This window comes from Furipterus horrens, unplaced genomic scaffold, assembly GCF_987537825.1.
Source record: "Furipterus horrens unplaced genomic scaffold, mFurHor1.1.pri manual_scaffold_15, whole genome shotgun sequence".
NCBI lineage: Eukaryota > Metazoa > Chordata > Mammalia > Chiroptera > Furipteridae > Furipterus > Furipterus horrens.
In genome coordinates, this window is record NW_028327185.1 from 7,834,164 (window position 1) to 7,860,239 (window position 26,076).

Genomic DNA, 26,076 nt, shown 5'->3' on the forward strand with positions numbered 1-26,076 from the left:
AATGTGGGCTTAGCCAGCCCCCCGAGTGGGCAAAGCACGTGCATCAGAGCAAAACGTCTCCCCCCCTGCCTCTCCCTTCCTATCAGAACCTCCAGGAACGGGATCCATAACCTCATTTTATGAAGTTCTGTGCACACCACTCTTGCCTTTCTACCTCCCTTTGTTCTCACTGATTATTCTTCTGCACACCCTAATTCTTAAGATTCCTGTTTGCTGAAAAACCTTATGTTAGACATGCTGAGCGTCTCCTACCATATAATACATTAGCGATAGAGAATCCTGGAATCAGTTATTCAACAAATAAACAACCAAATACCGTTTGAGAACACCTTCAGTGATGAGGAATTTAATACTGCTTAAGGCAGGCCCCTGTTTCTAAACACCTATTACTATGCACCTAAGTCTGCTTTTCTGTACCTCAGGCACCTCCCTCTGAGGCTGTACAGAACAGGTCTAGGGGCATGATGGCCTCCAGTCCTTGAAGGATATCAACAATCCTTCAAATGGTGGTTTTAATCTGTTCCAGCTGCCCTTTTCCAAATACGCTCCTATTAGTCAATGTGCCTTTTAAAATGTGATACTCAGAGCTAAACAGAATGTTCCGGGTATAGTGTGATCTGGACAGAGTGCAGGCAGAAGCACACTCTTATCTTGCCCATTATAATGCTATTAATGCACCACATTAGTTCTTTACAGCCACTGCAAACTGTTGACTCATGTTAAAGTTGTAAACAACTAAAATCCCCAGCGTTCCCCATTCTCTAGTTATCTAATGGAAGACATGGCAGGCATTATTTTTATCCTTGATTTGATTCACACAGGACTTAATAGAACTGATTTTCTCATTCTAAATATCACTGCTACTTTTTAACTTTTGAGAGCATTTAGTTCCATCTCTGCCACTCAGTGCATCCCAGGCGCCTATCACTGTTGATTCTGAGCATGGACTCAAGAAAATGAATGTCATCGAGGGCTTCAGTATAATGTCGAACAGAGCAATCACATGCTGCAGTGTAAGTAAGTGATCAGAGTTGATGCTGAAGAAGGAAAATTATCCATCATATTAAATGGTTTATATGCTATTTTAAGGAACTTGGATTTTATCCTGAAGGCAGTTGGGTTTTGGAATGATTAATTTCAGCCACTTGCTTAATTCAATAACAGAGAAATTTCTTTAAAAGCACTGGACAGATGGGTACTAGACTTACAGAGGTGATCCCTTTGTAAGTTATGTAAGTGTCTAATCACTATGTTGTCACCTGAAACTAATATACAATTGTATGCCAACTGTAATTTGTTTTTAAGAAAATTAAAACAAAATAAAAGCACTAGACAGAGACCAGCTAGAATGAAATAATTTATTATAAAGAGGGTTTTTTCCATAAATCTGTTTCATCAACACACATAATGACATTTTAGTGTATTCATAACTGGAAATTTTTAAAAATTACTGTGAAAACAAGAAATGAGATTCAGGTAACAACTTGTGCTTCTGTGCCCTAAAGAAATCTGGTTTATACAGTAGGAATGTTGATTAAACAACTGACCAGGAGAGCCAGTAGGAACTAAACCTTTCATTTCTCCAAATAAAAGGAGGTAAAGAAATGTGACAGACTTTAGATTCCCCAGATGCCAAAATTGTTCTGGTTAATTAATTAATCACGAAGTTTTTAAGATCTATTTTCTACTTCTACGCACCTAAATATAAATCAGCGATCAACACGGGATAAAGTAAAGGTGGAGCTCTAATTCCATCCAATTAGTTTTAAAGTGTATGATTTTGAGAACCAAGTTCTTCTAGCTAAATAAATGAGATGTTCCTTTAAAGAATGAGTTCAATTTTTTAAGGTTGTCCATGTTTATTGATAATATTATATCACAGCAAAAAGATTCAAACGGCTCCACGTGGTGTTTTAAAATTCATCCCTAATGTAGGCTGAGTGACCTGCAGGGTGGACAGGCTGCCAAAGTCCAAGAACTTCAGCATTTCCTTAGTGTCAGGTTCAACCTCAATGATTTCCTGATATGGGGCTGAGACCTCAGGAACATAGGTAGCTCTCCTCTCTCTCTCCTCTTCCGGCAGCTGTCCTTCTCCAAGCTAAGTAAAGGAGAACTCCTTTAAGGAACAAGTGCGTTTTTAACAGATTCAGGAACGCGACTTGCATAGTAGTCATGATTCCGCAGAGTGGCCAGGACTCCAGCAGAGTTCATGTGCTTCACTTCCTTGTCATACTGAAGGGCGTTTCCATGGATGTCAGTTAACTTGCCTACAGGGAAAAACACCAAGTCAATGTTAATGGCTGATTCCGTTATATTTCATTATTTTTAAGTGCCTCTTGCTTTCCTGTGCAATGATATCCAACTAATTCCGGGTAAAATGAGGAAAACAATAGTTCAGTGTTAAGTCCTGTGAAATTTAAGACTACAGAGTCATTTTAACTAAAGGGTAGAACATTTTCTTTATATTCTTTTTTTTTTTTAGAGAGAGGAGAGAAAAGGAGAGGGGAAGGGGGAGATGAGAGAGAGAGAGAGAGAGAGAGAGAGAGAAACATCCATTCCACTCTATTTAGCATTCGTTGGTTGCTTCCTGTAGGTGCCCTGACTGGAAATCAAACCCACAACCTTGGCATAGCAGGATGACACTCTTAACTCACTGGACTACACAGCCAGGGCCTATTTTTTCTTCCAATTAAAATTATTTCATTTAGCATTTTCAATTTATATTTTTTGGTATCACTTCATTTCTCTTTTCCTGAGTTGATTCCTTTTCCCATTGGTTACACTTCATCACCACTGTTCCCATTTTCAGGTGTTTTCTTTATTCTACCGTTTAACAGTAACACTTTATTTGGAAGAGTTTAAGTGAAGTATGTTCATAAAATATAACTACTATTTCAGTTTCATTTATCATTCTATCGAGAATGGATTGTGATGAATTTAACTTCTTTGTCATGTAATATGTTAATGAGATACCAATACATTAATGAACTGAGGGATAAAAAAGTAAAAAAAAAAAAAAAAAATCAAGGTGAGCTCTGGTTGCCGTGGCTCAGTGGACTGAGCCTCATCCTGTGAACCAAGTGTCGCCGGTTTGATTCCCAATCAGGGCACATGACTAGGTTGCACGCCAGGTCCCCAGTTGGGGGCGCATGAGAGGCAACCACACAGTGATGTTTCTCTTCTTCTCTTTCTCCTTTCCCCTCTCTCTAAAAACAAATATAATAAAAATAATAATAATAAAAATATTTTTTAAAAAAATCAAGGTGAAATCTGATTCTTATTTGAAATTGAAATAATCACTTTACTATATACATATTTGTAACATATTTTCATTAATAATTTAAAAATTCTAACTCTATGACCTTTACCACTAGTAGATATGTACCAACACTGACTTAACCCTTTGAGTGCCAACGTTGCTGTGAGTGACACAAATTTTCCCAAAAGTGCCAGCGTCGCTCCCAGTAACTCTTTTTTCAATGGCTATAAATGTCAATAACAAAGGAATAATTCGTATTTTATGTTTTGTTCTCTTATTTTGTACCTCAGGTTATATATGGATATAATTTTTCTCGTGTTGATCCAAATTTCGAATTACACATGGCACTCAGAGGGTTAAAAGAAATTAGGTGGTATGACGATAATTATAATGAATATATTTTCCAGAATAAAAACCCCTAAATTAATTAATTAATAATTAATAAGGGTTTCATTTAATTAACTGTAATGCAGCTCAAGATCCAAAAAGAAAAACTAGAAGAAAAACAAACTGGCTGAAAAACCTCCTTTCTCACCTCTGAGATGTGGGGGTGGGGCTGGATATCTCTAACTTTCCTTCTAGTTTTTATATCCTAAGAGTCTAGGTAACATAGTATTACTGAAATATTACGTCCTAGCTAATACGAAACCTATATGAGATCTATAATCCCCTCGAGTAAAGTGGACTCACCGCCCACAGCGTGTAAAATAACTTCTGGAGCGCACGTGTCCCACTTCTTACATCCAGGACTTGCAAATACATAAGCAGAGGCCTTGCCTTCAATCAGCTGAATAATCTATAAAGTTAAAGATAATAATTATCCCTTGATCATAAAATGAATGAGGTTTATAAATAAGAGAAAACTGCTTGTTTCTACCAAATATATTTCAATTCCTCTGTTACACTCCACTTAGGTTAAACCTTCAGCAAGTTTAAATGACAAAGTATTATGAAGAAACATATAAAAAACATACATAATAATATCTGAGGAGGGAAGAAGTGGCCAGTAAACTACAAGGATATCTGAACAGTCTCCATATTCCAAGTGAGGTAAAACAGGTTTTTGTTTGCTCTCTTACTGTAAAAGTTATATATATTTACTGTAAAAAAAATAAAGTTGTTTAATCTTGTAAACAGCTGATTATTATTATATAAAGGGTAGAGAAATATCAACGAGTACAATAATGTACAAATTGTAGTAAGTCCTAACATGTGTAATGCTGACTGGTGAGTCTAACAAGTAGTTAGTTACTTCTCGGGCATCTGCACTACCAAAATAAGAATTTTTAGATAGTCATATTAATAATTCCTGTAATACTCATATAAAACTGAGGCCACTGGTAGAAATTGCATGACTCAAAAACACTAACGTGCTGTATCAAATTTTGATTTGTTACTTGATTTTCCTTCTGGTTATACTGTCAAATAATTAGTACTACAAAGCTCAGATTTCAAATATCCAAACTGGAAGAAAGAGGAAAATGTCACTGAACACAATGTAACCAATTATTCCTTTCAGTGGTATTCAAGAACACCTTCCAATGATCAAAGCTCGCTGTAGGCTTTTGAGTAAAAGGCTTTTCTTTCCTTTAACAAACATGTGTTGTCCGATTATGTGCCAAGAACTATGCCAGGTATATTTTTTGAGGGGAGCAGGGCCGCAGCCTCCATTAGATTCTCAACGAGTCCCTGATGTAAAAATGTTAACACGTGCCCAGCAAAGTCTTTTCACAAGAGAAAAGGGGGGATGCAGGATGGGGACTAAGAAGAACAGTGCCCTTGGGAATAGAAGGGGTAGTGGGGTTTTGTGGTTACAAACACAGGGGCAAAGAGGAATCATCTTCCAGTGAGTACCAGGAGTATGTTTTTACTTTGAAATCTTTCAGTTTTTTTTTCAAAATACAATCTCTTAACGTCCAGCTTTTATCCTCTTATCAGTAAATGTGTTCAGAAAATCTAACAGTAGTAGATTATTGCTTCCAAAAGGTAGGAGGAGAAATGAATTCCATTCAGTTCAATAACTGTTCTTGGCCTTCCCTGTGCCAGGCCCTCAAGTGTGAAGTACACGCGTACTAGGACCACGTGCAGTTTGCTATCAGTAGAGCCTCGGTGTGTGTGACCTGGGGGACGGCAGGTGAGGGGCTGGGGGTGCTCTGGGTCAGGACGGAGGAATTTACTACATTCTGTCCTTTTCGGCCTAGATTTTAAATGTCTGTGAAGGGGAGGCACCCCAAGATTTGGGCAGGAGTGACACATGGACCTTTTAGTTGCTCTAGTGGCACTGGGAAGACTGAGGTTCAACAAGGTCATCATTCTGGGAGCTACTGTCGAGCCTGGCGGGGATGACGACAGGTTTCAGCTCGGGCACTGGCGGTTGAGACAGACATGAGACACTGGGGAAGAATTAAGATGACAGGGCGTGAAGATGACACTTCGGTGACTGGCTGGAACACCGGGGAAAACGGTGGGGCCGTGGAGCACAAAGGAAACGGAGAGAGCACATCTGGGGGCAGGCGGAAAGAAGATGAGCTCCGCTGGGGCAGGCTGAACCTGAGGGGCTGGGTGGTGTCATCGTGAAGGTGTCCAGGGGCAACCGCGTGAGGAGAGCGCGAGGTTAGGGACCTAGACACCAGTGTGCTGCACGTCCAGGAGGATGGGAGCCTAGGTGAAACCCCGGGGGTATCCGGGAAGGAACGGGCAGGCCCGCCTTTGGAATCTGTAAAGAAAGGTCTGGGAAGTAGTCCAAGAGGGTCCCTGAGGAAAGGCAGGAGGGCGGGGTCTTATCCTAACAGCATATGACATATCTTCACTGAACTATGTTCGGTAAAAGAGACTTGAACCTTCACATTTAAAAAATGGCTGCTATGGCTCAGTGGATTGGGCGTCGGCCTGCGAGCCAAGTGTCACTGGTTCAATTCCCAGTCAGGGCACATGACTAGGTTGCACGTCAGGTCCCCAGTTGGGGGCGCAAGTGAGAGGCAACCACACAGTGATGTTTCTCTCCCTCTCTTTCTCCTTTCCCCTCTCTCTAAACATAAAAAAATAATTTTTAAAAAATAAAAATAAATTTAAAAAATTCAAATGTTGCTGAAATGTGCTTTGAATGTCAAATTACAATCTTTAACCTCTTCTCCCAAACTCTTACAGCTGTTAAAAGATAGTGTTTCTTTCAGTGACTCCACAGCACTGCAGATCGGGGAGCAGGGTTTCCTACCTTGTTCCCAGCCCCGCCCACGCGCAGCACGTGGTCGGGGTTCATGGCGGCAACGCAGTCCGTGACCAGCTTGCTGCTGTGGGACCGGGTGGTGGTGACGATGTGTTGCCCAGCGGGCACCTCTTTCAGCTCAAACCCAAAGGCGCCTAACCCTAGAACTCCCCAGATTGTCCTGCCCAGCACAGCGTCTGGTCCTTCCTGTGTAAACGGGGGGAACAAGGGCAAAGCGTGGGGTTACTGCGAGGCGAATGTTAGCCGCAGATAGAATATTTTGTTAGAGCAGCATCGCAGTTTTTAGAACATAAATGCATGAGAATGTTATCAGGTACAAAAAGCAAAGAAGTTTTCCCCAGAGAATCAACCGATGATCACCGTCGTTTTGGTTAATAATTGTGTTTCAAAGGTTCTGAAGGGCACTCGTCCTTATTCCCTGGAATCCTCGGGAAAGGAAACAGCGTTCGCTAATTCCCGTGGCTCTGACTCACGGCATAATCTCACTACCGTACATAAAACAGCTGTTTGCAAAAGGGCCGTAAGTCCCCAGGAAACGAAACACCATGTATTGATTCCTGCTTTTTGATATCTGAGAAGCAATAAGGGTCATGCTAGTAGGGGAATAGGTAATGATGATAATGCATTTTGCTGTCACAGGACAGAGCAACTGAACAGGCTGATACTGAAGAGCAGCCATGGCTAATGGGGGTCAGGGTCGAAGATGTTATTGGCAATTGTGGTCGTCAAATGACAATGACAATGCAGTCTTAGAATCTGTATTTGTCTTTGCAGAGCTCAAAGAGTTTTCAACCACATTGTTAAAATTATGCACCTCATACAGAAAAACATAACCTGTATTTTACGGAAAGTAAAACATGCATAAAATAATTAACACAAAGTCATCAAAATACCATTATTTAACCTAACAGACATATATTATAGACATGCGTATGTTTCACTGAATACTTAACACATACCAGGCATCGTAAGTGCTTACATGTATTATCTCATTTAATCTCCAAAACAACCCCATGAAGTAGGTATTATCATCCTTACGAGAAAAAGAGAGATGGGAATTATTGAGTAACCTGACCAAGGAGTAGAGGAAGATCACAAGCAAACTCAGGCTCCTCTGTGGTCAAGGCCAACACGCCTCATCGTCAGACCACACCCCTCAGTGCACTTCCAATGCTTGCAAACACAGCACCCTGTTGTCCTACGGCAGTGCCCTGCGCACTGTGACAGTGAAATCTGCAAGCTGCAGGTTGGGCTCCTTGGAAAGCAGACCCTGAGTCAGGCAGGATGTTGGCCGAGGAGCGCCCTGGGGCTCCGCACCCATGGGAGGGAGGACAGGCACCAAGCGTGGGCAGAGGGAGGAGCTGAGCCGTGATGCAGAGCCAAGGGCTTCAGCCGACCCTGTGGGAGTCCTGGAGCCAGAGCGGCCCTGCAGGGTGGCCTCACTGGGACGAAATGCCAGGCCTTCGTACCCTGTAATAATCAGTCATTGGAAATGAACTGTCTTGGGAAGGAGCGTGTCATGGATGAAGGAGCACTTTAGAGGGGAGGTGACCCCTGCAGCAGCTGGCAGCTGGAGGCCGTCTGCCGACACCACCCCTGCAAGTGGGGCGACAGAGGCACCAAAGAGCAAGCCCTGGGTGCTCAGTAGATGCCCCTGTGCGTCCTGTTCCCTCTGGAGTCTGCACTAAAGGAGGGGCGGGAACCAGAAATGCACACGTGGGCTCGGTGGTGGCTCCGCACGTGCCCACGAGGCTTCCAACTGATCAGCGAGACTAATCGCATGCTCCCAAGAAGCCTACTTATTTAGCTTTCCCGTTATTCTGAAAAAGAAAAGCAATACAAATAGTGGGCATGAGTATTCTGGTCTCGGAAGTCACAGAAATGGACATGGAGGCAAAGAGCGTGGGACCAAGGAATCTGGCCACTGGCGGGGTGGCGCCAGCTGGGTTCCTCTGTGCTCCTGACCTCGGTCGCCCTCACTGCCTCTCTGCTTCCAAGGCTCCACACCAACGTTTGGTGGGTAATGAAGATAATAGTCTCATCGAGTTAACCAGGTCTCACAATGGTTAAGAAGCCAGCTCTAATGTAAAGCTTGACTGCGCTTCTTTGCACTAAGCCACACCGCTTCCTTTACCTGCCTACCCGCTTCAGCATCTCAGGAGAGCAATGCAGAAGCATGCGTAAGAGCCGGGGCTGGGGTGCGAGTCCCAGGCCTGCTAGGGACAAACCAGGTGACCTTGTTAAGGCGCTGGTGTTGGTTTCCCTTTCTTTAAAACGGGGAAAAGGTTTCCTAAAAGGATGACGGTGAGCATTAAATGAGATAATGCACAGCAACCCCGACTCTGGCAGTACCAGTAAGCTCTTGATAACTGTTCCCTGGCGTGGTGGTGATGATGATGATGGTGATGATGATGATGATGACGACGACTCAGCCTTGAATACCACCGACTGAGCTGAGCAGCTTTCTACTCGTTGGCACGTATGTTAAGGCATAAGCCAGAGAAGGAGGGAGGAGGATAAAGAGAGTAGCAGAAGGGAACGCGGTGAAGGGACCGGTGAGAAGGGGAGAAACAGGAGAAGGTGACCTGGCACATGGGCGCGACAACCCTCCCTGGGAACACAGGCTTCCTGCCTCTTTGCTCCCAACAGTGGGGCCAAAGCCCTCGCCCTCTCCTCACCTTTGCTGTACGCCTGTGCCCCCCGAACTTCTGCTTTTCATTGTTCTGTGAAAAATGAACACGGTTTTTCTCATTTCAGAAGCGGGGGCAATTGTTAACAACTTCTAAGCACTCATATCTTTTTTTGATGAAAGATGTCAGGCATTACAATGTTATCTATGAATTAAATGTCTCCTTTAAATAACAATATTAACTTATTTTAAAGTTTACATAATGATCACAAACTGCTGTTTGCCTATAATACTAAACATTAAAGTCATATTAAAAGAATTAATGGACATTTAATATGAGAAACTGTCCCCATAATGCATAACTAGTTTTGCTAAATAACCCTAAGAAGCACAAAAAATACAAAAAATTATTAACCTACAAAAGTAGAATAAAACAAATTTATCTTAGAAGAAAAGATTAATCCTGCTCTTAACTGAAATTGGAAACTCAGAAATAGACCCCACTCTGGGTATTTTGGTTCTCCAAAGTTCTATCAAGGTCACACTAATGTAAATACCTTAAGTATTTCTCTCAATAATTCCCTTTAATGTTTAATATGACTTAATGATAGATTCCTCCTTTGGAATTACATGAAACTCTTGTTTCTAAGGAAAAGAATTTGTTGGGAGACAGTAGAAAGTCAAAGTAGAACAGAAGGAAAGATAAGGAAAAGGAGTGCGAAAGCATCTTTGGCTCTGTTACCAGTGCTGTCACGTAGGCACTACGTAGTATTACCTGGACCACAACATGGCTAGCATCTTTCTTGGTTGAAATGGTTCATTTCTTCTATGTGCTTGAAGAACCACCTGTAAATCAGGTGTCTCAATGACCAGCCTAATCAAGAACCACATTAGTAATCCCCAAACTTCAGCATTTGAATCATAAGGCATACATAAAAACAGATGTCATACACACAGTGTGTTACATGCACATCTCTGAGACCAATGCCCCAGAAGTGCTGATTCCGCAGGTCTGGGGAGTGACATGGGAACCTGTGTTTTAAAAAGATGAATGCATATGCAACCAAGCTGGAAACCACTAGAACAGATTATATTGGGAACCACAGAACGCTGTCATTATTTATCTAATACCGTATTTTGGTGTCGCCCCCCTTCACCTCCCTGCCGGGGGGAGCTGCCACTCACAGGCAACATCTGCTTGCTGGCCTCCTCAGCCAAGCTCCCCGTGTCTACGTGAGAGAGCAGGGAGGCACGGCCAGGTGTGTGGCGAGGCCCCCTCCCCGCTGGTCAGTGGCCAGACTGCACTGCTGACAGCTGGGCCCTCCCTAGCCTGCTCGAGTGGCCTCGTGTCCAGGCGTCTGGCTCCCCACACAAGAAGTGATTCAAGAGGGAAAGAAGCATGAGCAGGTGCCACTGAGGTTCTGAGATGCTGGAACATGGCTTGGTTGTTGCAACATCAGGAATCAGGAGACTGAATGTAAAGCTAATACGGAGGAAGAACTGGCAGACTCCAAGAAGTCCACACAGATGGGAGAGGACTCCTCGGTTACCATGGTGACGGGGAAGAACCAGCACAGGGGTCCTGCAAAGCCGCCCTCCACACCAGATCATCAGCTGCCTTTACTGGGTCGTGGGATTATTTAGTTCCACTCCCTTGGCACGTAAAGCTCCCTTTCAAACTCCTTAAAAACCACCATCTCTTCTGCCTCAGGAAGTGGGCTTGGGCTTTCTCCGCGTCTCATCTGGCTGCCTACTGAAATAAACCCTTTCCTTGGTGCACGAAAAAAAAATTGTGTCGGTTTTAGTGGTACCTGGTAGTTGTAATACGGCTGGTTAATAACTCCTGCTATGGCTTTCCCTTTGTAAGCAATTCCAATAAGAACTGTAACATTGTCGAGCAGACCTATAGAGAAGAAATGATGATCAATTATTATATAACTTTTTCATGTTATGACTCATTATCAACCCATGAATTGCTTCAAGTTACTTTTGCAGTCAAGGTAAGGAATTCGCAATGATTCATCCTTCATCAACCCAACTTCTGGCAAAATGCGCAGATTATAAGAGAGAGCTGGCCAGAGACAGAAGGAGGGTCTACGGCCACTTAACTGAATTGATACACATGGGTGCACTCTGAAAAGTGATTGAATAAACTGGCCTTAACCCCACAGCCATTATCATTAGACACCTCCGTGGCCCCTCTGCCACCAGCCAACTCAGTCCTGCCTGCCAGACACCCTCTATTCCACGATTACGCTCTACACTTGCATTTTAAGCCTCCAAAGGAAGGTTTCTCAAAGTCGGGTCCAGAGACCATCAAGCAGCATTAGATTTAGCTGGCGTCATTTTGATAACACAGGTTCTCAGGCTCCTTCCCAGAGCCAAGGAATCAAAATCTCGGGGGGTGGGGGGAGGGGGAGAACTAGACAATCGGTGTAAGCGCTCCACGTTCGCCAAGCTGTCCAGAGCTTCACTGCCTCTCCGCGCAGATGTTTCCAGTGTGCACACATGTATAGACACACGCGTGCACACACACATGCTGCATGACCCATGACCCCTCATTACAGATAGGTCTCGTCCAAGGACAGAAAGTTTCCTCTAGAAACATGAGAAATTTTGTTTTTTCAAGCCATGAAGCTGAGAACCAGCATAGGAGACACACATGTAGATCTCTATTCCATAAATAAAACTCAAAGCTTATATCCTAGGCCCCTAATACCTGCAACTCTGGCTCTGAGCCTGGTCTTTCTTACTTTAATGATGCCCATTTTATTTTGATTTGCTGCTTTCTTATTTTTCTCATACTGTGTAATCTCAGAAGAGAGAACTATTGCCCTGTGTTTCCAAACTCTCCTTCAAAGGTGAGGCCATGAAGAGAGAAAGCAGGTCATGGATGAGGGGACGATGAATGGTAGGGGGCAGAGGGTAGGGGGCAGGGGGTAGGGGGCAGGGGCGGGGGGGCAGTGGAACAGGGCAGTACAGCTGTGCTTCTCATTGGGGTTCTAGCCCAACAAAGCGGGGTTCAGTCTGGTTTAACCATCACTGGTTTAACCAGTGATGTCATGCGGGGGACATCAGAACTGTGGGGCTGGTGGACTCTGTGAGGGGCGGTGCAGCAGGGAGATGAGTTTCCTCCCTGTCTGTCCTGACAATGACTGATGTGTGAAAACATGTACCTAAGATGCGCACAAACACAGCTGTAGGGCTCAGACATAAAATATAGTACCGGCTTTTCATACAACACAGGAGGTATTGTGTTCACACTTGACATCACATACCAGTCCTGCAGCTGCAAACACAAATACGAGAGATACCAACCTTCAGTATATTCCTTGGTACCATCCAGAGGATCAACCCAGACCACAAGCTAAAAAAAAGGAAATATCCAAATTAGGCATACACTATATAGACTAACTAAAACTACTTTCCTTCATTTTTGAAATTATATTGTGGATGGCTTAGGCCAATGTCATCAGTTTGGTAAAAACAAAAACCAAAACCAAAAAAATACCTCATTGATTTGTAATCACGGAAAAAAGTCTCCCTGAATTAGAGGAAAATCTGATTTGAGAATTTTAAAAAGGAAGAGCTAAAGTCGTCAGCTGAACACGAACCACAGTGCCATGAACACACTGAGCTCAGGGGGGGTCGGAGGGGGTGACACGGGAAACTTTCAGGTGGCTCCAAAATGATTTGAACATTGTGTGCCTGTTACTCATTTTACAGGTAAATGCTGACTTAACTTAAGGTCACCGTTTTTATATGGCAAACAAAAATCAATGGTTTATGTAACTGACAGAAGATTAAAAAAGAAGTGTCTTCTACTCAGGACTTTTAACCTGATCCAGGAGAGGTGGCCATTAGCCACTAGATTGTAACGCTTGCTGTGAATTTGTCAATAAATATACTTCTGAAGAAAGACACCTGTCTCGTTTTCCTTGTATCCTTCACACCTCAGAGTGAAGTGCCTTCACCCATAACAAGTATTCAAAGATGTGTGTTAAACAGATTAAAATTAGAAAACTAAAGAAGTATGACATTTATCTTAAATCACAGATTTAAGCAACTAGAAAAAGGAACCAAGTTGATTTTCAAGGTCTTCCAAAAAATATAAGGTTGTGGTCTGGTTCATCTCCTTCCAGCCCCGATTGCCAATGAAATGTGTTACAACCAAATCTACTAAGTAACAAATTAGATTTTCTCCCTAAAAGCATTTTTAATAATTATTTTAGAGTGGAGGAGACACCCGCAGCAGGAGAACCTGAACTCTAATAAATTAATGGCCATACGCTCCATGTGGTTGCCTGACACCCTACATTGGCTCTGAGCACTTTTAAGTTCCTGGTTGCTTGTGCTCTGTAACTATCAACTTCTCATCATTACAGGCACATTTTATTTCCTCTACTACTGCAAGCGGAACAAACCAGAGATTAAGAGAGAGTTAGGGAACCCGCGGCTCGTACGTCTTCCTCCCTGACGGCGCTGTACTGGGACGGGCATGGCTGCCTGAGTATCTCTTCCCACTGGCCATCCTCAATCAGTTCCTGATCCACGTCTTCACACGGCAGGTCCTGCGGCAGAGAGCACGGATCACAGACACGCTGGGCGTTCACAGGGCACCTCTGTGTCGCTGAAGGAGGCATGCAGCCTCACGGATTTAACTAGGCCTACCATTTCTGTTTAGAGCTTTAAAGCAAACTGAATAAAATTGCAAACATGACCAGACACGGCTGCTCAAAGCTGATTACAGAGAGTCCCAACTCCATTGCCCTAAACAGTTTAGAAACAAAAGAATTTTTAAGTATTATGAACTTTTCAAAATAAGTGGTTCTGACATCAGATACTTCTCTCTTGAGTACATGAAATGTCAATTCCTTCACCTTCACAGTGTTATCATCTTCGAATTAGTGTGTAAGTCAGCCTAATTAAAAAAAAACAACACAGAAACACAATCCAGTCTATTCTAAAATTCTACAATTCTGCCTATCTTAAAGTTTATATGCTGGATATTATAACAGTAACCACATCTTTGATGATCAAGAATTAAGACATCGGGCACAGAAATGAACCAAAACATTTCATAATCAGGTGTTTTTTCAAATTCAGTTTGAAAATTTCTGCATTAAAATACTGGGTATAAGGCTTGAAATCCTAACAGTGGCATATAAATCACTGACGTGGCAATTATACATCCAAATGGTAAACAGGCATTTAAAAAGTACTGCACTTCACCGCTACCAAGTCTCACCTCTTCCCCTATGATGGTTAGTTTCGGGAACTTCCGGGCCAGCGAGGAGCAGATGCTCAGCTGTGCCAGTCGGTCAGCTTCGGTCTGCAGGTCAGTGGCACAAGTCTGTGACACAGAAGGCCAATTTTAGCAGGGCTGATAAGTAGGGTTGTCCTCTGACCCTTAAGACATGAGGGTGTGCATCATTTGACTTACACCGTCTGTTTTTAGATTCACGGAACTTAAGACCGAATGAGTCAACTACTTTCTTGGTTTGGTTCTTCTCATGGGATTTGGATAGTGGTAAAAGTTTGGAAAGGAGATTTTTTATTATCAGAACATTTTCTCCCCAGTTCAGAAAGTCCTTTCATAAGATCTCTAGATCACTCTTTTGCTTAAGCAGGTTAAGAGACAGGAAATTCATAACTTATTCAAGGTAGTCAAAGCTAAAAAACTGTATCTTTAGTTATTTGGGAAGTATTCTTTATAGGGATTCTTCTATAACTTTCACTCACTAATCCTATTCCTAGTAATTCAAGGAGGCCTCAGAATAATCCCCTGGTGTGCAGAAGAAAAAATTCCTACTTCTGAAATACAAAAATGAACAACTATAATATTTAATATATAGCTCACCCACGGCACTCACTCAATTCATATATCAAGCGATCATGCTAGTGAAAGGCAGTGGGAAATCTTGGAATCAATACCCATAACCTCCTTTATAAGTTGGCTTTCAGAGAACTATGACATGCTGTAACTCACATATGCCTCGTCAGGCATGTTCACAGATCTTATGAACTGAACTACGGATTTTTTTACAATGCTTTGTGACGAGATAAGGAATGATCATGAAAACCCACTCTTTCTTTCATGCCCCACTGACGTTTGCTGCTCCTCTCTATACAAAGTACTGCTCTTCCAGAATGTAGTGCCACCCCGGCAGAGCGAAACCTCACGGAACGAAAAGGGAGTGAGTATGAAACCGGATGAGATTTTCAGTACCTTCTCCACGATACCCAGGTCTCCTTCAGCAATAACGCGTCTGACGATAGCTCCTGCCTTCTGAGCAACAGAATACGCCGAGGCCACCAACCGCATCAACACGGCGGGACTGGAAGCCATGATCAGCCCTAAAGGGAAACGGAGAGGGAGGTTTTGTTACTTTCAAAGCCAGCTACTGGTTTCATGCACACATTCAACTCAACACATTTTTTTTTAAAGTAATTTCTTTTCTTTTTTTTTATACGAGATGGCATTTGTGCAAGGCAGATCCGTTTCCCTCGCCGTAGGGTGTCCTATCTGCTTACAGGTTGTCATTTACCTTTGAGCCTGCAGAGCAATCACTGTGACCTTGTCAGGCTTTGTATACAACTAACCACTTCCCTTTACGTTTGCCAAGTCCACGTATTTTCTCCCCAAGAAAAATTTGTAGGCTTTGTCTTTCTATTACGTCCTTCATAAAATGTATACTCTATTGATGAACCACCACTTAAAGCTAACATCACTTTTATGTGAACGTAAAAAATTCGGTTTGGTGCAAAGCACACAGTGATTTATAAGGAGATCCTATGAATGAATCACTTTGAGGTGGCAAATGGGCAGATTTTTCTACCATTTTCTCTGAAGTATTTCCTTGGTCCAAAGTGAATCAGTAAGGAAATATTGCTGTCCCCTAGCCCTACCATTTTTCTTACATTATGTTTTAAACAAATGAATACAATTTTGGCTCTTTGTAGAAAGAAAATGTAGCTAATTATATTACCAAAACACAGAATCTGTAAAAGAGGTTCTTATTAGCCTTTTTGTGACCCTTCCCAGACCGCAAACGAAAATTACCTGTTGCCGGTACAGGTGGACACAGAACAAGGCCAAAAAGCTACCTGAAAGTTAACTTCCTTACAGCAACCCGTTCAGATTAAACTCACGGTACTTCCTGCTTTACCACTTTTCCCCTCTGGGTCCTAAAACACTGCCTTTTGCTTCACTGGCTCAAAGGTAAATGATACCTGTGAAGAGTCAGAACTCTACCATGCAATGAGGGAAGCTGAGCAGCCCTCTGCAAGCTTTCTCAAGAACAGCACAGTGAATCATGGCTCCAGCACAGTATTAGCTATGCGATCTTAGCAAAGCCACTTAATTTCTCTCCACCTCGATCTGTAAACTGGAGCTAAATAATAGTACCTAGAGCACCGCTTGTCATTATTAAGCAAGAAGCAGACATAAAGCCCTTAAGACAGTCCCTGGCCCAAGGTAAGCACTGAATGATATTGGCTAAAAAACTCCTGTAGCTTTTGCTACCTTATTTTGACTCTGAGGATGTATTGTGATAGCCACTATGAAGCCAAATCACAGCACAGCTTCTTTTAAATCCTATTCTGGGCCTGGCGTTTAAATTACGTATGAAAAAAAGGTCATATAACACTTCCCGCAATCAACCTAACATCCCATCTTTTGAGAAATCTTTACAGCAACCAACATGGCTAGTTCAGAAGGATAAAAGCAACAGGAATCCTTTTATTTTACACAGACTGGGAGAATTCAGTATAAAGGGGGTGAGCATATGAGGATTAATGAGTTTGAAATTAAAATACTGAGAGTATTTATCTTTGGAACCTGAGTAAATAATGCTAAAGTCCAAGGTCATCTGGAAATATAAAAATGTGAGTGTAACAGAGCAAATTCTGATAAAAGAACAATGAGTATAGATGCTGTCCTTGCCAGTTGCCAAAATATGATATAAAATTATAGAAACGGGAACAGTGCAGTCCTGTGCAGAATTAGAGACAAATTAATGGAATCAAATAAATTCCAAAGATAGATCCAAACACAATAAAGCTGGCATTTCAAATCATGTGGGGAAAGTTAATGATGCATAAATGGTGGGGAAATTGGTAATTAAAAAAACATGTTGGATCCTTTTTGCATTCTTTATATTAATATAAATTTCAGATCAATGCATAATTTTGAAAGCAAAGAATGAAACTACAAAAGTACAGGAACAAAACTTAGATGAACTGTTTTATAAATTTGGTAAAGGACTTATATACATGACAAAAACCAAGACGCCATAAAAGAATATACTGATACACATGACTGCAAAAAAAACTTAAGCATCTATATAGTCAAAATACCGTTAGTAATGTGAAAAGATGATAGACAAAAACGAGGGAAAAAATGTTGCACCACACGCTAGACACAAGCTCATTTTTGTTATGCAAAGGGACTTTTACATATCAGTAGGTAAAAGATAAATAATCCAATAGAAAAATGAGCAAAGGGCATGAACAAGTAATTCCTAGAGAAAGCAAAGCACTGGCTGGTAAATACATGGAGGCTTCCACTCCACTAATTAGGAAAGAAACGCAAACTAAAACCATGAGAAATGATTGTTCACGTGTGAGATGGGCGCAGATTAAAAAGTTTGCCCAGACTTGGCTGAAGTGGGAGGGCACCCCCCGCCCCCCCACAACTGCTAGCAAGGCTGTCAGGTGCTGAAACCTCTGGAAGGGTTATAATCACATTCAAAGCAAAATGCACACGTTTTGAACTAGCAAATTACGCGTATTTTCAGGGAAACGTAAATAAATCACCCAACGCTACAAACAGGTAGGAAGAACGCTATTTTAATGATTTTCATTTTAGGCGTCAGACAGTCTCTAAACCTGGGTGCATGCACCCGCAGTCCAGGTACAGCCATAAACAGCCCAGAGCACGAAAATAAAATCACAGCCGCACAGTGAAAACGCCGACCCTCCAGAGTCCAGGGCCGACCCACGTAAACCTGGAGACGCCACCCGAGTCTCGGTCGCCTTTTCCGAGCAGAAACCCCTGAAATCTCTGCAGTGTCTGTGCAGAAGGGAGGAGCCAGCGACCAATGAACGACCCGGATCTGCCCCGCAGGGGAGAAACTTACGGTGACAGGCCCGGAACAAGTCAGGCGAAAACACTTCAGGAGTAACCCCTCGAAAGCGTTATTAAGCAAGCGGTCCCTCTTGGCGTCCAGGAACGCGTTCTCTCTCTGTCCCAGGACGTCTTCCGACGCCGGGCCAGCCGTCCTCAGCTTCTGCGCATGCGGCAAGTTCGGCGCAGGCGCACAGCAGCTGCGTCGCCCGACCCCGTCCGACTCCGGACCCACGGAAAAGTCCACTTCTCCGCGTTTTCTTCAAGCTCTCGGTTGACTATTTCCCTGCGAAGTGAAGATGCGTCTGCCTTTTAAAGATTCATTCTCTTTTCTCGCGTCTTGCAGCCCGTTTTGTACACACAGTTTGCTCCCACCAGCAAAACACTTTATGCAAATTGTGTTACTAGTGGTTACCGTAAAAAAAAAAAATTTTTTTTTAAAGCATTCATCATCATATTCTTAAACGGGTCTGAGACCTTTTGCATTTGCCTGCTCTTAAGTCCTGGGAGATGGTTTCTTTTCGTGGCCGGCGTACCATATTAATGATTTTTTTTTTCTTGATGCACTGCCAGAAGAAAAAACCAGCGAAAACAAAAATCGTCTCTTTTATTCACGTAGTCATCCACCGTATAGCTAAGAAGCATACTTTGTGCTGTCTGTGATATGGGTGCGTCTGGGGGACAGACGTGCAAGAGGACAGCAAGAGCGAATAACCAATGTTGGTTTGTTTTCAATATTAAATTGCAGGGCACTGCGATTAGAACTTAACCAGCAATGTAAAGTAAGATGGCAGAGCTAGTAGGAAACAGAGCAGTTCTAACAGTAAGTGGGAATTGTTAAACTCCTCCACTTAAATACAAATTCTGCAATTGATTAGAAAACCAGATTCCCGGCAGGTATTCCTCGTTATATTGCACGTTGCTTTACTGCGCTTCAGGAATGTTGTGTTTTTTATCAGCTGAAGGCAAGATCAAACTGCAAATTTGGATTTCTCATCTGCATGAAATCGGACCAAACCAGGACCAGGGCAGGGACTTTCTCTGTAAAATTAGGCCCCCCCTTTTGACTTAGGGGAGCTCACTTTTGGTTTCCTCTGGAGGCTGCCTTTCCCGGGTTGGCAAACTGTTCGCCTGAATACTCCCTCCTTTTACTGCACCCGAGATTGGGGACTCCCACGGGCATTGGGTTGGTGACATGCAGCAAGCTTTTGTTGACACAATAAAGGTACCACTTTATTTTTAAACATTTTAAAATTAGCTCCTAACTATATTCTCGTTGTTAAAAATAAAATGCAAACAAAACAATGTGTCCAGGCCTTTTCTTACAGCGTGGGTCCTTAGATTAGAGTCTTGCTTTAATATACCATCGAGTTCTGGAGTTTAGATACTTAGGAAAACTCGAAGCAAGCACAGAATTCTTATACATTTTTACATGTTTTCCCCACCGTTTTACACTTGTTCTAGCTTCACCCAATTCAACAGCACTTCATTTTGTTTTTTAGAGACATGCCTTTACCGGGCTCAAATTGAGATGTGCAGCATGTAAAACACATATCAAATCTCGAAGACTTAGTATTTGAAGAGAAAGATTTGGAAGTATCTTATTTATAATTTTTATAAATTACATGTTTAAGTGATACTATCTTGGATATGTTGGGTTAAATATCAGACCAGCTTCCCTATGAAATTGGCAGAGCTGTGATTGACAGAAGAGCCCTAGCGGCGGTCACACCGGGCCCCGCCCCTCGGAGCCAGTCCGCCCCGCCCCTCGGAGCCAGTCCGCCCCGGCGGCTGCAGCCAAGACCCGGAGCTGGTCGCGGACTCGCGGATTCTGCGGGGTCGCGCTCCCGGCCCTTTGGTGCCCGGGCGCGTGCGCACTCAAACTCAGCTGGCGGAGGCTTTTCTGGGGTCCCTGTTTCTCCGAGCTCGGGTGAGAGGGAGCCAAGGACCCGGCGATCTGGGGGAGGCTGGGGTCGGCCCGCATGCGTTGGGGGCTGAGCCCTCGCGGGCCGGGCCCGACGGCCCTGGCTGCCGCCCGAAACCTCTGGGGACCGCCCTGCCTACCCTATCGGCCGGGATGGCGGGGGACTGCGAGGCGGCTTTTGGTACGATCAGTCACCGGGGCCAGTAACCAGCTGCAGAACTCGAGTAATGGCAGGTATCGCGACACCGTGCTGCTGCCCCGGACCAGCTTCCCTATGAAACTACTGGGCCGCCAGCAGCCGGACTTGGAGCTGGAGATCCAGCAGGTGCGGCCCCGCCTCTGCGCCGCGTGAGCGGGGACTCGGGAGGGAGGCCCGACCCAGCGGGGTGTAGGGGAAGCGGGCTGTCCCCGGAGCCACGCTGGGCGGGGTGGGACAGGGCTGTGGGCTCCGGGCCCCTTTGGTGGCGGTGGCGGTGGGAGGGGTTGTGACCAGAGGAGTGGAAACCATCCGCTTCCCACAGGTTTTACTGCATGAAAACTTTAGGGAAGAAACCCGGAGGTAAGTCCCTAAGTGGTAGCAGATCCGGGACCGGAATATATTCAAGGGGAAACTACGATGCTCAGGTAGCACGGGTTAAACGTAAGTCCCATTTTTAGCTTAGGCAAAACAGGTAGAACGTGGATACTTTTCCAGTGACTTGTGAAAAGTAAATTAACATGTGTACATATCAATAAAAATGTGGTTATGAGGACAACTGGAAGCTCACTTTCGTGGTGTTAGTCGATCCCTAGTGGGGATTGTGACTCGCCTGCAGGACAAAGCAGCGGTACTTGCTTCCTTGGACTCCCCTTCCTAGACTGTGCGTGTGCCTCGTGTATTGGACTGAATTTTCTAAGGGCAGAGATTCACGTGTCAGTTTCTCCAATTCTAGAGTCTTTAAAATCCCCGACACTCTGGCTATATGGGTGAAGTCAGTATGCTTGCGTTAAATGTGACAGTCATCAGAGTTCTAGACTCAGCAACCTCTTTTGGCCGTCTGATTTTTAGGTATTTTACCCAGAACTGTAACAGTTTCAAGTGTTCTCTCATTTCATCTTCACACTAAATAAGTATTAACATCTTTTTTCAAATGTGGAAACAGGCCAGCGTCACACAACAGATTGCACTGAGTGTTGTTTCTGAGCCAGAATAGCAAGAGTTTAGATCACAGGATGGCAAGAATTAGGTGGTGAGTGGTCGGGAGCGCTGGTGGACTGTCCAGGGAGTTAATGGTACTAAACCTTTACGTGGTCCTGTGTGCTATTTAAAGCGCAGATTTAATCTGAACTCTATGGGGAGACTATTGGAAGGATTTAAAAGAAGAGTACTCAGCTGTCAGGGGAACGGGAGTTGGGAGGTGAGGTGGAAAAGGTGAAGGGATTGAGGGGGGGAAAAAACCCTAATAGACAGCGGGGGAAGTTGGAGGGTAAATGGGGGATAAATGGTGATGGAAGGAGACTTGACTTTGAGTTATGAACACACAATATTACACACATGATGTATTATAGAGGTGTACACTTGAGGCCTCTATAATTCTTCTAACCAATGTCACCCCATTAAATTCAATGAAAATAAAAAAAAAAAAAAAACAGATGTGCATTTCAGAAGCCTCACCATTTATGTTTTAGAGTTGAATACATTGGCATGAGATGAGAAATAATGGCTGGCTGTTACTTACAATAGGATTCAGGAATACGTATTTATACGATGTTCAGACATTCCCGCTCTTTTTAAACAGAAATGTGGATTTTCAGAACTTTATTCATGGCAAAGAGAAAGACAAGTAAAGACAGAATTTTGTCTTCATGATGGACCTCCTTATGCAAATGGTGACCCTCATGTTGGACATGCTTTAAATAAGGTAATTATAAAGTTTATAAGTCTTGTGGGGAAAATCTTCATTGCATACACTTTACAAAAGAGTATTCTAATACTACAAGTATGTAAATTTGCATTGACACATAAAATGAATGTCTTAATAGAAAGCAGCAGTAAACCACTTCCATACTCCATGAAAAATAACACCATTGGCATTTGCTTGTTATTTTACGTGAGTAAATTTCAGTCTATTCAGTAAGTGGTTATTGAGCACCTACTATGTGCCAGGTGTTGTTCTAGATTGTTAATGTCAGCAAACAAAGTAAAGATAAGTCTTGGCCTTTTCCAGCTTATGCTTTAGTCAGGGAAGACATAATCAGACAAATAAAATACGTTAAAGTTGCTACAGATTGAATTCTTTGTTCTCCCAAATTCCTATGTTGAAACCTGATGCCTAATGCGATGGTATTTAGATATATGGCTTTTGGGAGGTGATTAGGTCATCAACAGGATTAGGGCCCTTAGTAGAAGAGACCCCAAAGAGCTCCCGTGTCCCCTTACGCTGTGTGAGGTCACAGCCAGAAGATGGTGGACTGTGAAGCTGGCAGCAGGCCTAGCGAGATGCGAGCGCCTTGACCTTGGACTCCCCTAACTTCAGAGCTGTGAGAAATAAATGTCTGCTGTTGAAGCCGCCCAGCCTATGCTATTATGTTACAGCCGCCCGGACTACTAAGACAATAGTGGTAGATGCCATGGAGGAAAATAAAAGCAGGGAAGAACGATTGGGGGGCGGGGCAGGTGGGCAAACTGCGCTTTTTGAGCTCGGTTTAGGTAGGATGTCTCTCTCTGAAAAGGGGGCAGTTGTGTTCTGGCGCTCAGCAAGGGCCTGCGCTGTGGAGGCTCACTGGGGTGGGAGGAGCCAGGTGCAAAGACCTGGAGGGGAGCACTTTCCCGTGTGTGGGAGGAGACCCCTGTGGCTGCTCTGAAGGGGAAGAAGGCCAGACGATTTGGTGAGAAGCAGCAGGGGCCAGACCTGGTAGGCCACGGGCAAGACCCTGGATATTACTCAGAATGTGATCGGGAGCCATTGGAGGATTTTGAGGAGAGGTGTCCACAGTCTACTTTATGTTTTCTAATGGGATCTCTTTGGGCTGCTGTGTTGGCAGCAGATGTAGACGGAGTTTGGGAATAGAGACCAGTCAGGGGACCATAGCAGTAACTCAGGAGAGAGACAACAGTGATTTTGGCCCAGGGAGCCATGGAAGTGGTGGGAGAGAGAAATAGATTGTAGGTGTCATTTGCAGGAGGAGCTGATGGGCTGGACGCAGGGTATAAGAGAGAGAAGGGACAAAGATGCTTCCACGGGGTTTGTCTTGAACAGTTAGGACAGAGTAGCTATTGCCTGAGATGGAGGATCATTTTACGGAGGAAGATCAGGAGTTTGGATCAGGGCCTGGTAACTTGGAAATGAGATGAGACACTCAGAGGGGGAATATTAAATAGACATTTAGAGGACAGATAGCTCATCAGCCTATATTGTCCAGCGTGGGTTTTATATTCTTGATGAGTGGCCAGTATGTTGGTTTTAAATAGTAAACGAGTTGAGTAAGAACTATGGGTTCTCTTAGAGAATTCACTTGACTTTCCTGTGTATCATCAAGGTTTTCTGTCTGCTTTCAACCATGAAGGGTAAGAATGATTGCGGTTTGCTTCGTGATTACTTTGAGGTTCTAGTAATTAGAAATGGTCTGTTATCCAGGAAACAGTTAATTTCGTTACAGGCTCTTTGTGAACTCACCTTTCATTACTGATTCATAGTTCTCACCTCTATTAGATTAAATAATTATCATATTTTATACTCTCTCTGAGTGTTTTTTATAAATTCACTTGGCATTACTTCCCCCCCCCCAAAAAAAACCGTATTGAATTATTCATGTTAATTATGTTTTTCACAGGACTAAAGCAAAATTGTAATTGACTTTGGTTGTTAGAAAGTTAAAATTATTTCTTTAAAAATGTTTTTTTCAATTACATTTTACATTCTGTACAATTTTGTGTTAGTTGTAGGTATAGAGCATAGTGATTAGACAATAACAATTCTTAAACAGGTAGTATAGACTGCTTATTTGCATATTCCAAACAAAGTAGTAATTTGGGGCATAATGTTTTCCACTTTGAAACCTTTTATTCTTTAATTTCTTCTGGGAAGTTAAGGCATTTTAAAACTTCAGATTTTTGTTATTCTTGTATTTATGTAGAACTTGAATAGGACATTTAATAGGTTACTTTATATAAATCCTTTTAAAATTGGGCTTTCTCTGTGTTTTAAAATATTCATAATGTAAATTGTTGGGTTCCTGCTTCATGTATGAATGATGATTAGCATTTCGTTTGCAGATTTTGAAAGACATAGCTAATCGATACCATATGATGAGAGGTTCCAAAATACATTTTGTGCCGGGCTGGGATTGTCATGGGTTACCCATTGAAATAAAAGTATTATCGGAACTTGGAGGAAAAGCTCAGAATCTTTCAGCAGTGGAGATTAGAGAGAAAGGTGAGTAATCCCTGTTTCTGTTTCAACATGGTAGTCGTAAACACTGGGTCCTTGGAAACGTCTGGGCTTTATCAAAGAGATTTATTGTCTTTTGTATTGTTTTTGGTTTTTTGTTGTTTTACTGAAATCTGTTGGAAACCACTTTCTGTCACAGAAAAACCAGATTTCTTAAATTGCCCTTTGTGAGAACTTATGGTCAGTGATTAAAGGAAAGATTAGTCAGCATTTCCAAGGTACTTGGAAATTATTATTTTGGTTAATGTTTTTATTTATTTTCCTGCCTAGGGCTGTTGACCTATTTCAGGTGATAAAACAAAAGTAAGTTCTAAGATACAAATATAGTTTAAATTCATCTCTTATTGGATTTGTCAGTAGATTGGGTCAGCTAGGAATTTGTGTATGTTAAAGTATTGTATATTAGGATACAATTGTGAAGATCTTTTGCTTCTTTTTGAAACTCACTGGTATTGACTACATGTACTGATTAATTTCTTTTGTATAATGAAATCTATTCTCTGATCTTGTTTTAAATGTAGAAATTTGAAGAATAATTTTTACAGTGTATTTTTTTTTTTAAGATTTTATTTATTTATTTTTAGAGAGAGAGGAAGGGAGGGAAAAAGAGAGAGAGATAAACACCAATGTGTGGTTGCCTTTCACACGCTCCCAGCTGGGGACCTGGCCTGCAACCTAGGCATATGCCCTGACTTCCAGTGTTTTTTTTTTCTAAAAGTAAGGTCATTGTATAAAATCTGGGAAATAGAGAAGATGGTAACAATTTTAACTATTAAAATTCTAGTTAATTTTAGTTTGAACACCTTAAACTTTCAAAATAACTTTCCTGTTAAATAAACTTTAGAGTCAAAACTGTGTACAAATACCCACATTTAAAGAGATATATGTTAAATCATGTTTAAGAATTTGAATTTACTGGTTTTCAAAAGCTCTTTTTCCCCCCATTATTTTGTTTAGCTAGATCATTTGCTAAAGCAGCAATTGAGAAACAGAAGTCAGCGTTTATTCGTTGGGGAATAATGGCAGATTGGAGTAATTGCTACTATACATTTGACGGAAAATACGAGGCCAAGCAGTTGCAAATTTTCTACCAAATGTATGACAAGGTAATGAAGTACTTTTTCCTTTCACGTGTGTTAGATTATGTTACAAAATTCCAGCTCTCATATAATATCTCTGTCTTTTTTTAGGGCCTGATTTATCGATCTTACAAACCTGTGTTTTGGTCTCCCTCGTCCAGGTATTTATGTGTTTTTGCTCATTAACGGAGAAATTTCATGAGTCTTCCAAATATTCATGTCTAATATTCTTAAACCTTAGGACTGCACTGGCTGAAGCAGAGTTGGAATACAATCCTGAGCATGTAAGTCGCTCAGTCTATGTGAAGTTCCCTCTTCTGAAACCTGCTCCTAAGTTGGCGCCTCTGTTAGGTACGATTTATTCATCACTCCAGTTTTTTCAAGTCATGGCATTGTAACCAT

At 42.6% G+C, this 26,076-nt stretch overlaps 2 protein-coding genes across 3 annotated transcripts in view; one reads left to right on the top strand and one right to left on the bottom strand.

Moving 5' to 3' along the window:
- Positions 1-1,834: 1,834 nt before the first annotated feature.
- BPNT1 (3'(2'), 5'-bisphosphate nucleotidase 1) lies at positions 1,835-16,242 on the bottom strand. 2 transcript variants are annotated; one of them, XM_090263373.1, is made up of 10 exons: positions 16,178-16,242; positions 15,344-15,471; positions 14,363-14,467; positions 13,578-13,685; positions 12,433-12,481; positions 10,926-11,017; positions 7,465-7,518; positions 6,474-6,671; positions 3,950-4,055; positions 1,835-2,267 (listed from the first exon to the last, which is right to left on the bottom strand). In XM_090263373.1, the coding sequence occupies exons 2-10, from the start codon at positions 15,461-15,463 to the stop codon at positions 2,119-2,121; spliced, it is 981 nt and encodes a 326-aa protein (XP_090119499.1). In that variant the 5' UTR covers positions 15,464-15,471; positions 16,178-16,242; the 3' UTR covers positions 1,835-2,118. The 2 variants fall into 2 exon arrangements, with proteins under 2 accessions (XP_090119499.1, XP_090119500.1); XM_090263374.1 differs by lacking the exon at positions 7,465-7,518.
- Positions 16,243-20,076: 3,834 nt separating this feature from the next.
- Positions 20,077-26,076, top strand: part of IARS2 (isoleucyl-tRNA synthetase 2, mitochondrial) — a 32,477-nt gene continuing 26,477 nt past the window's right edge. The window contains exons 1-6 of the mRNA XM_090263387.1: positions 20,077-20,490; positions 21,944-22,066; positions 24,421-24,580; positions 25,553-25,701; positions 25,786-25,835; positions 25,916-26,025. Coding sequence (XP_090119513.1) covers positions 20,224-20,490; positions 21,944-22,066; positions 24,421-24,580; positions 25,553-25,701; positions 25,786-25,835; positions 25,916-26,025 — 859 coding nt within the window. The 5' untranslated portion in view covers positions 20,077-20,223. The remainder of the gene's footprint in view (positions 20,491-21,943; positions 22,067-24,420; positions 24,581-25,552; positions 25,702-25,785; positions 25,836-25,915; positions 26,026-26,076) is intronic.

Excerpts from the sequence above, each read along its gene's own strand:
- BPNT1 (XM_090263373.1), bottom strand. The coding sequence starts at position 15,463 with ATGGCTTCCAGTCCCGCCGTGTTGATGCGGTTGGTGGCCTCGGCGTAT. Across the intron at positions 12,482-13,577 it reads GCGCCGTCAGGGAGGAAGAC|CTTGTGGTCTGGGTTGATCC; the intron begins GTACGAGCCGCG and ends CCTTTTTTTTAG. Across the intron at positions 11,018-12,432 it reads TACCAAGGAATATACTGAAG|GTCTGCTCGACAATGTTACA; the intron begins GTTGGTATCTCT and ends TCTTCTCTATAG.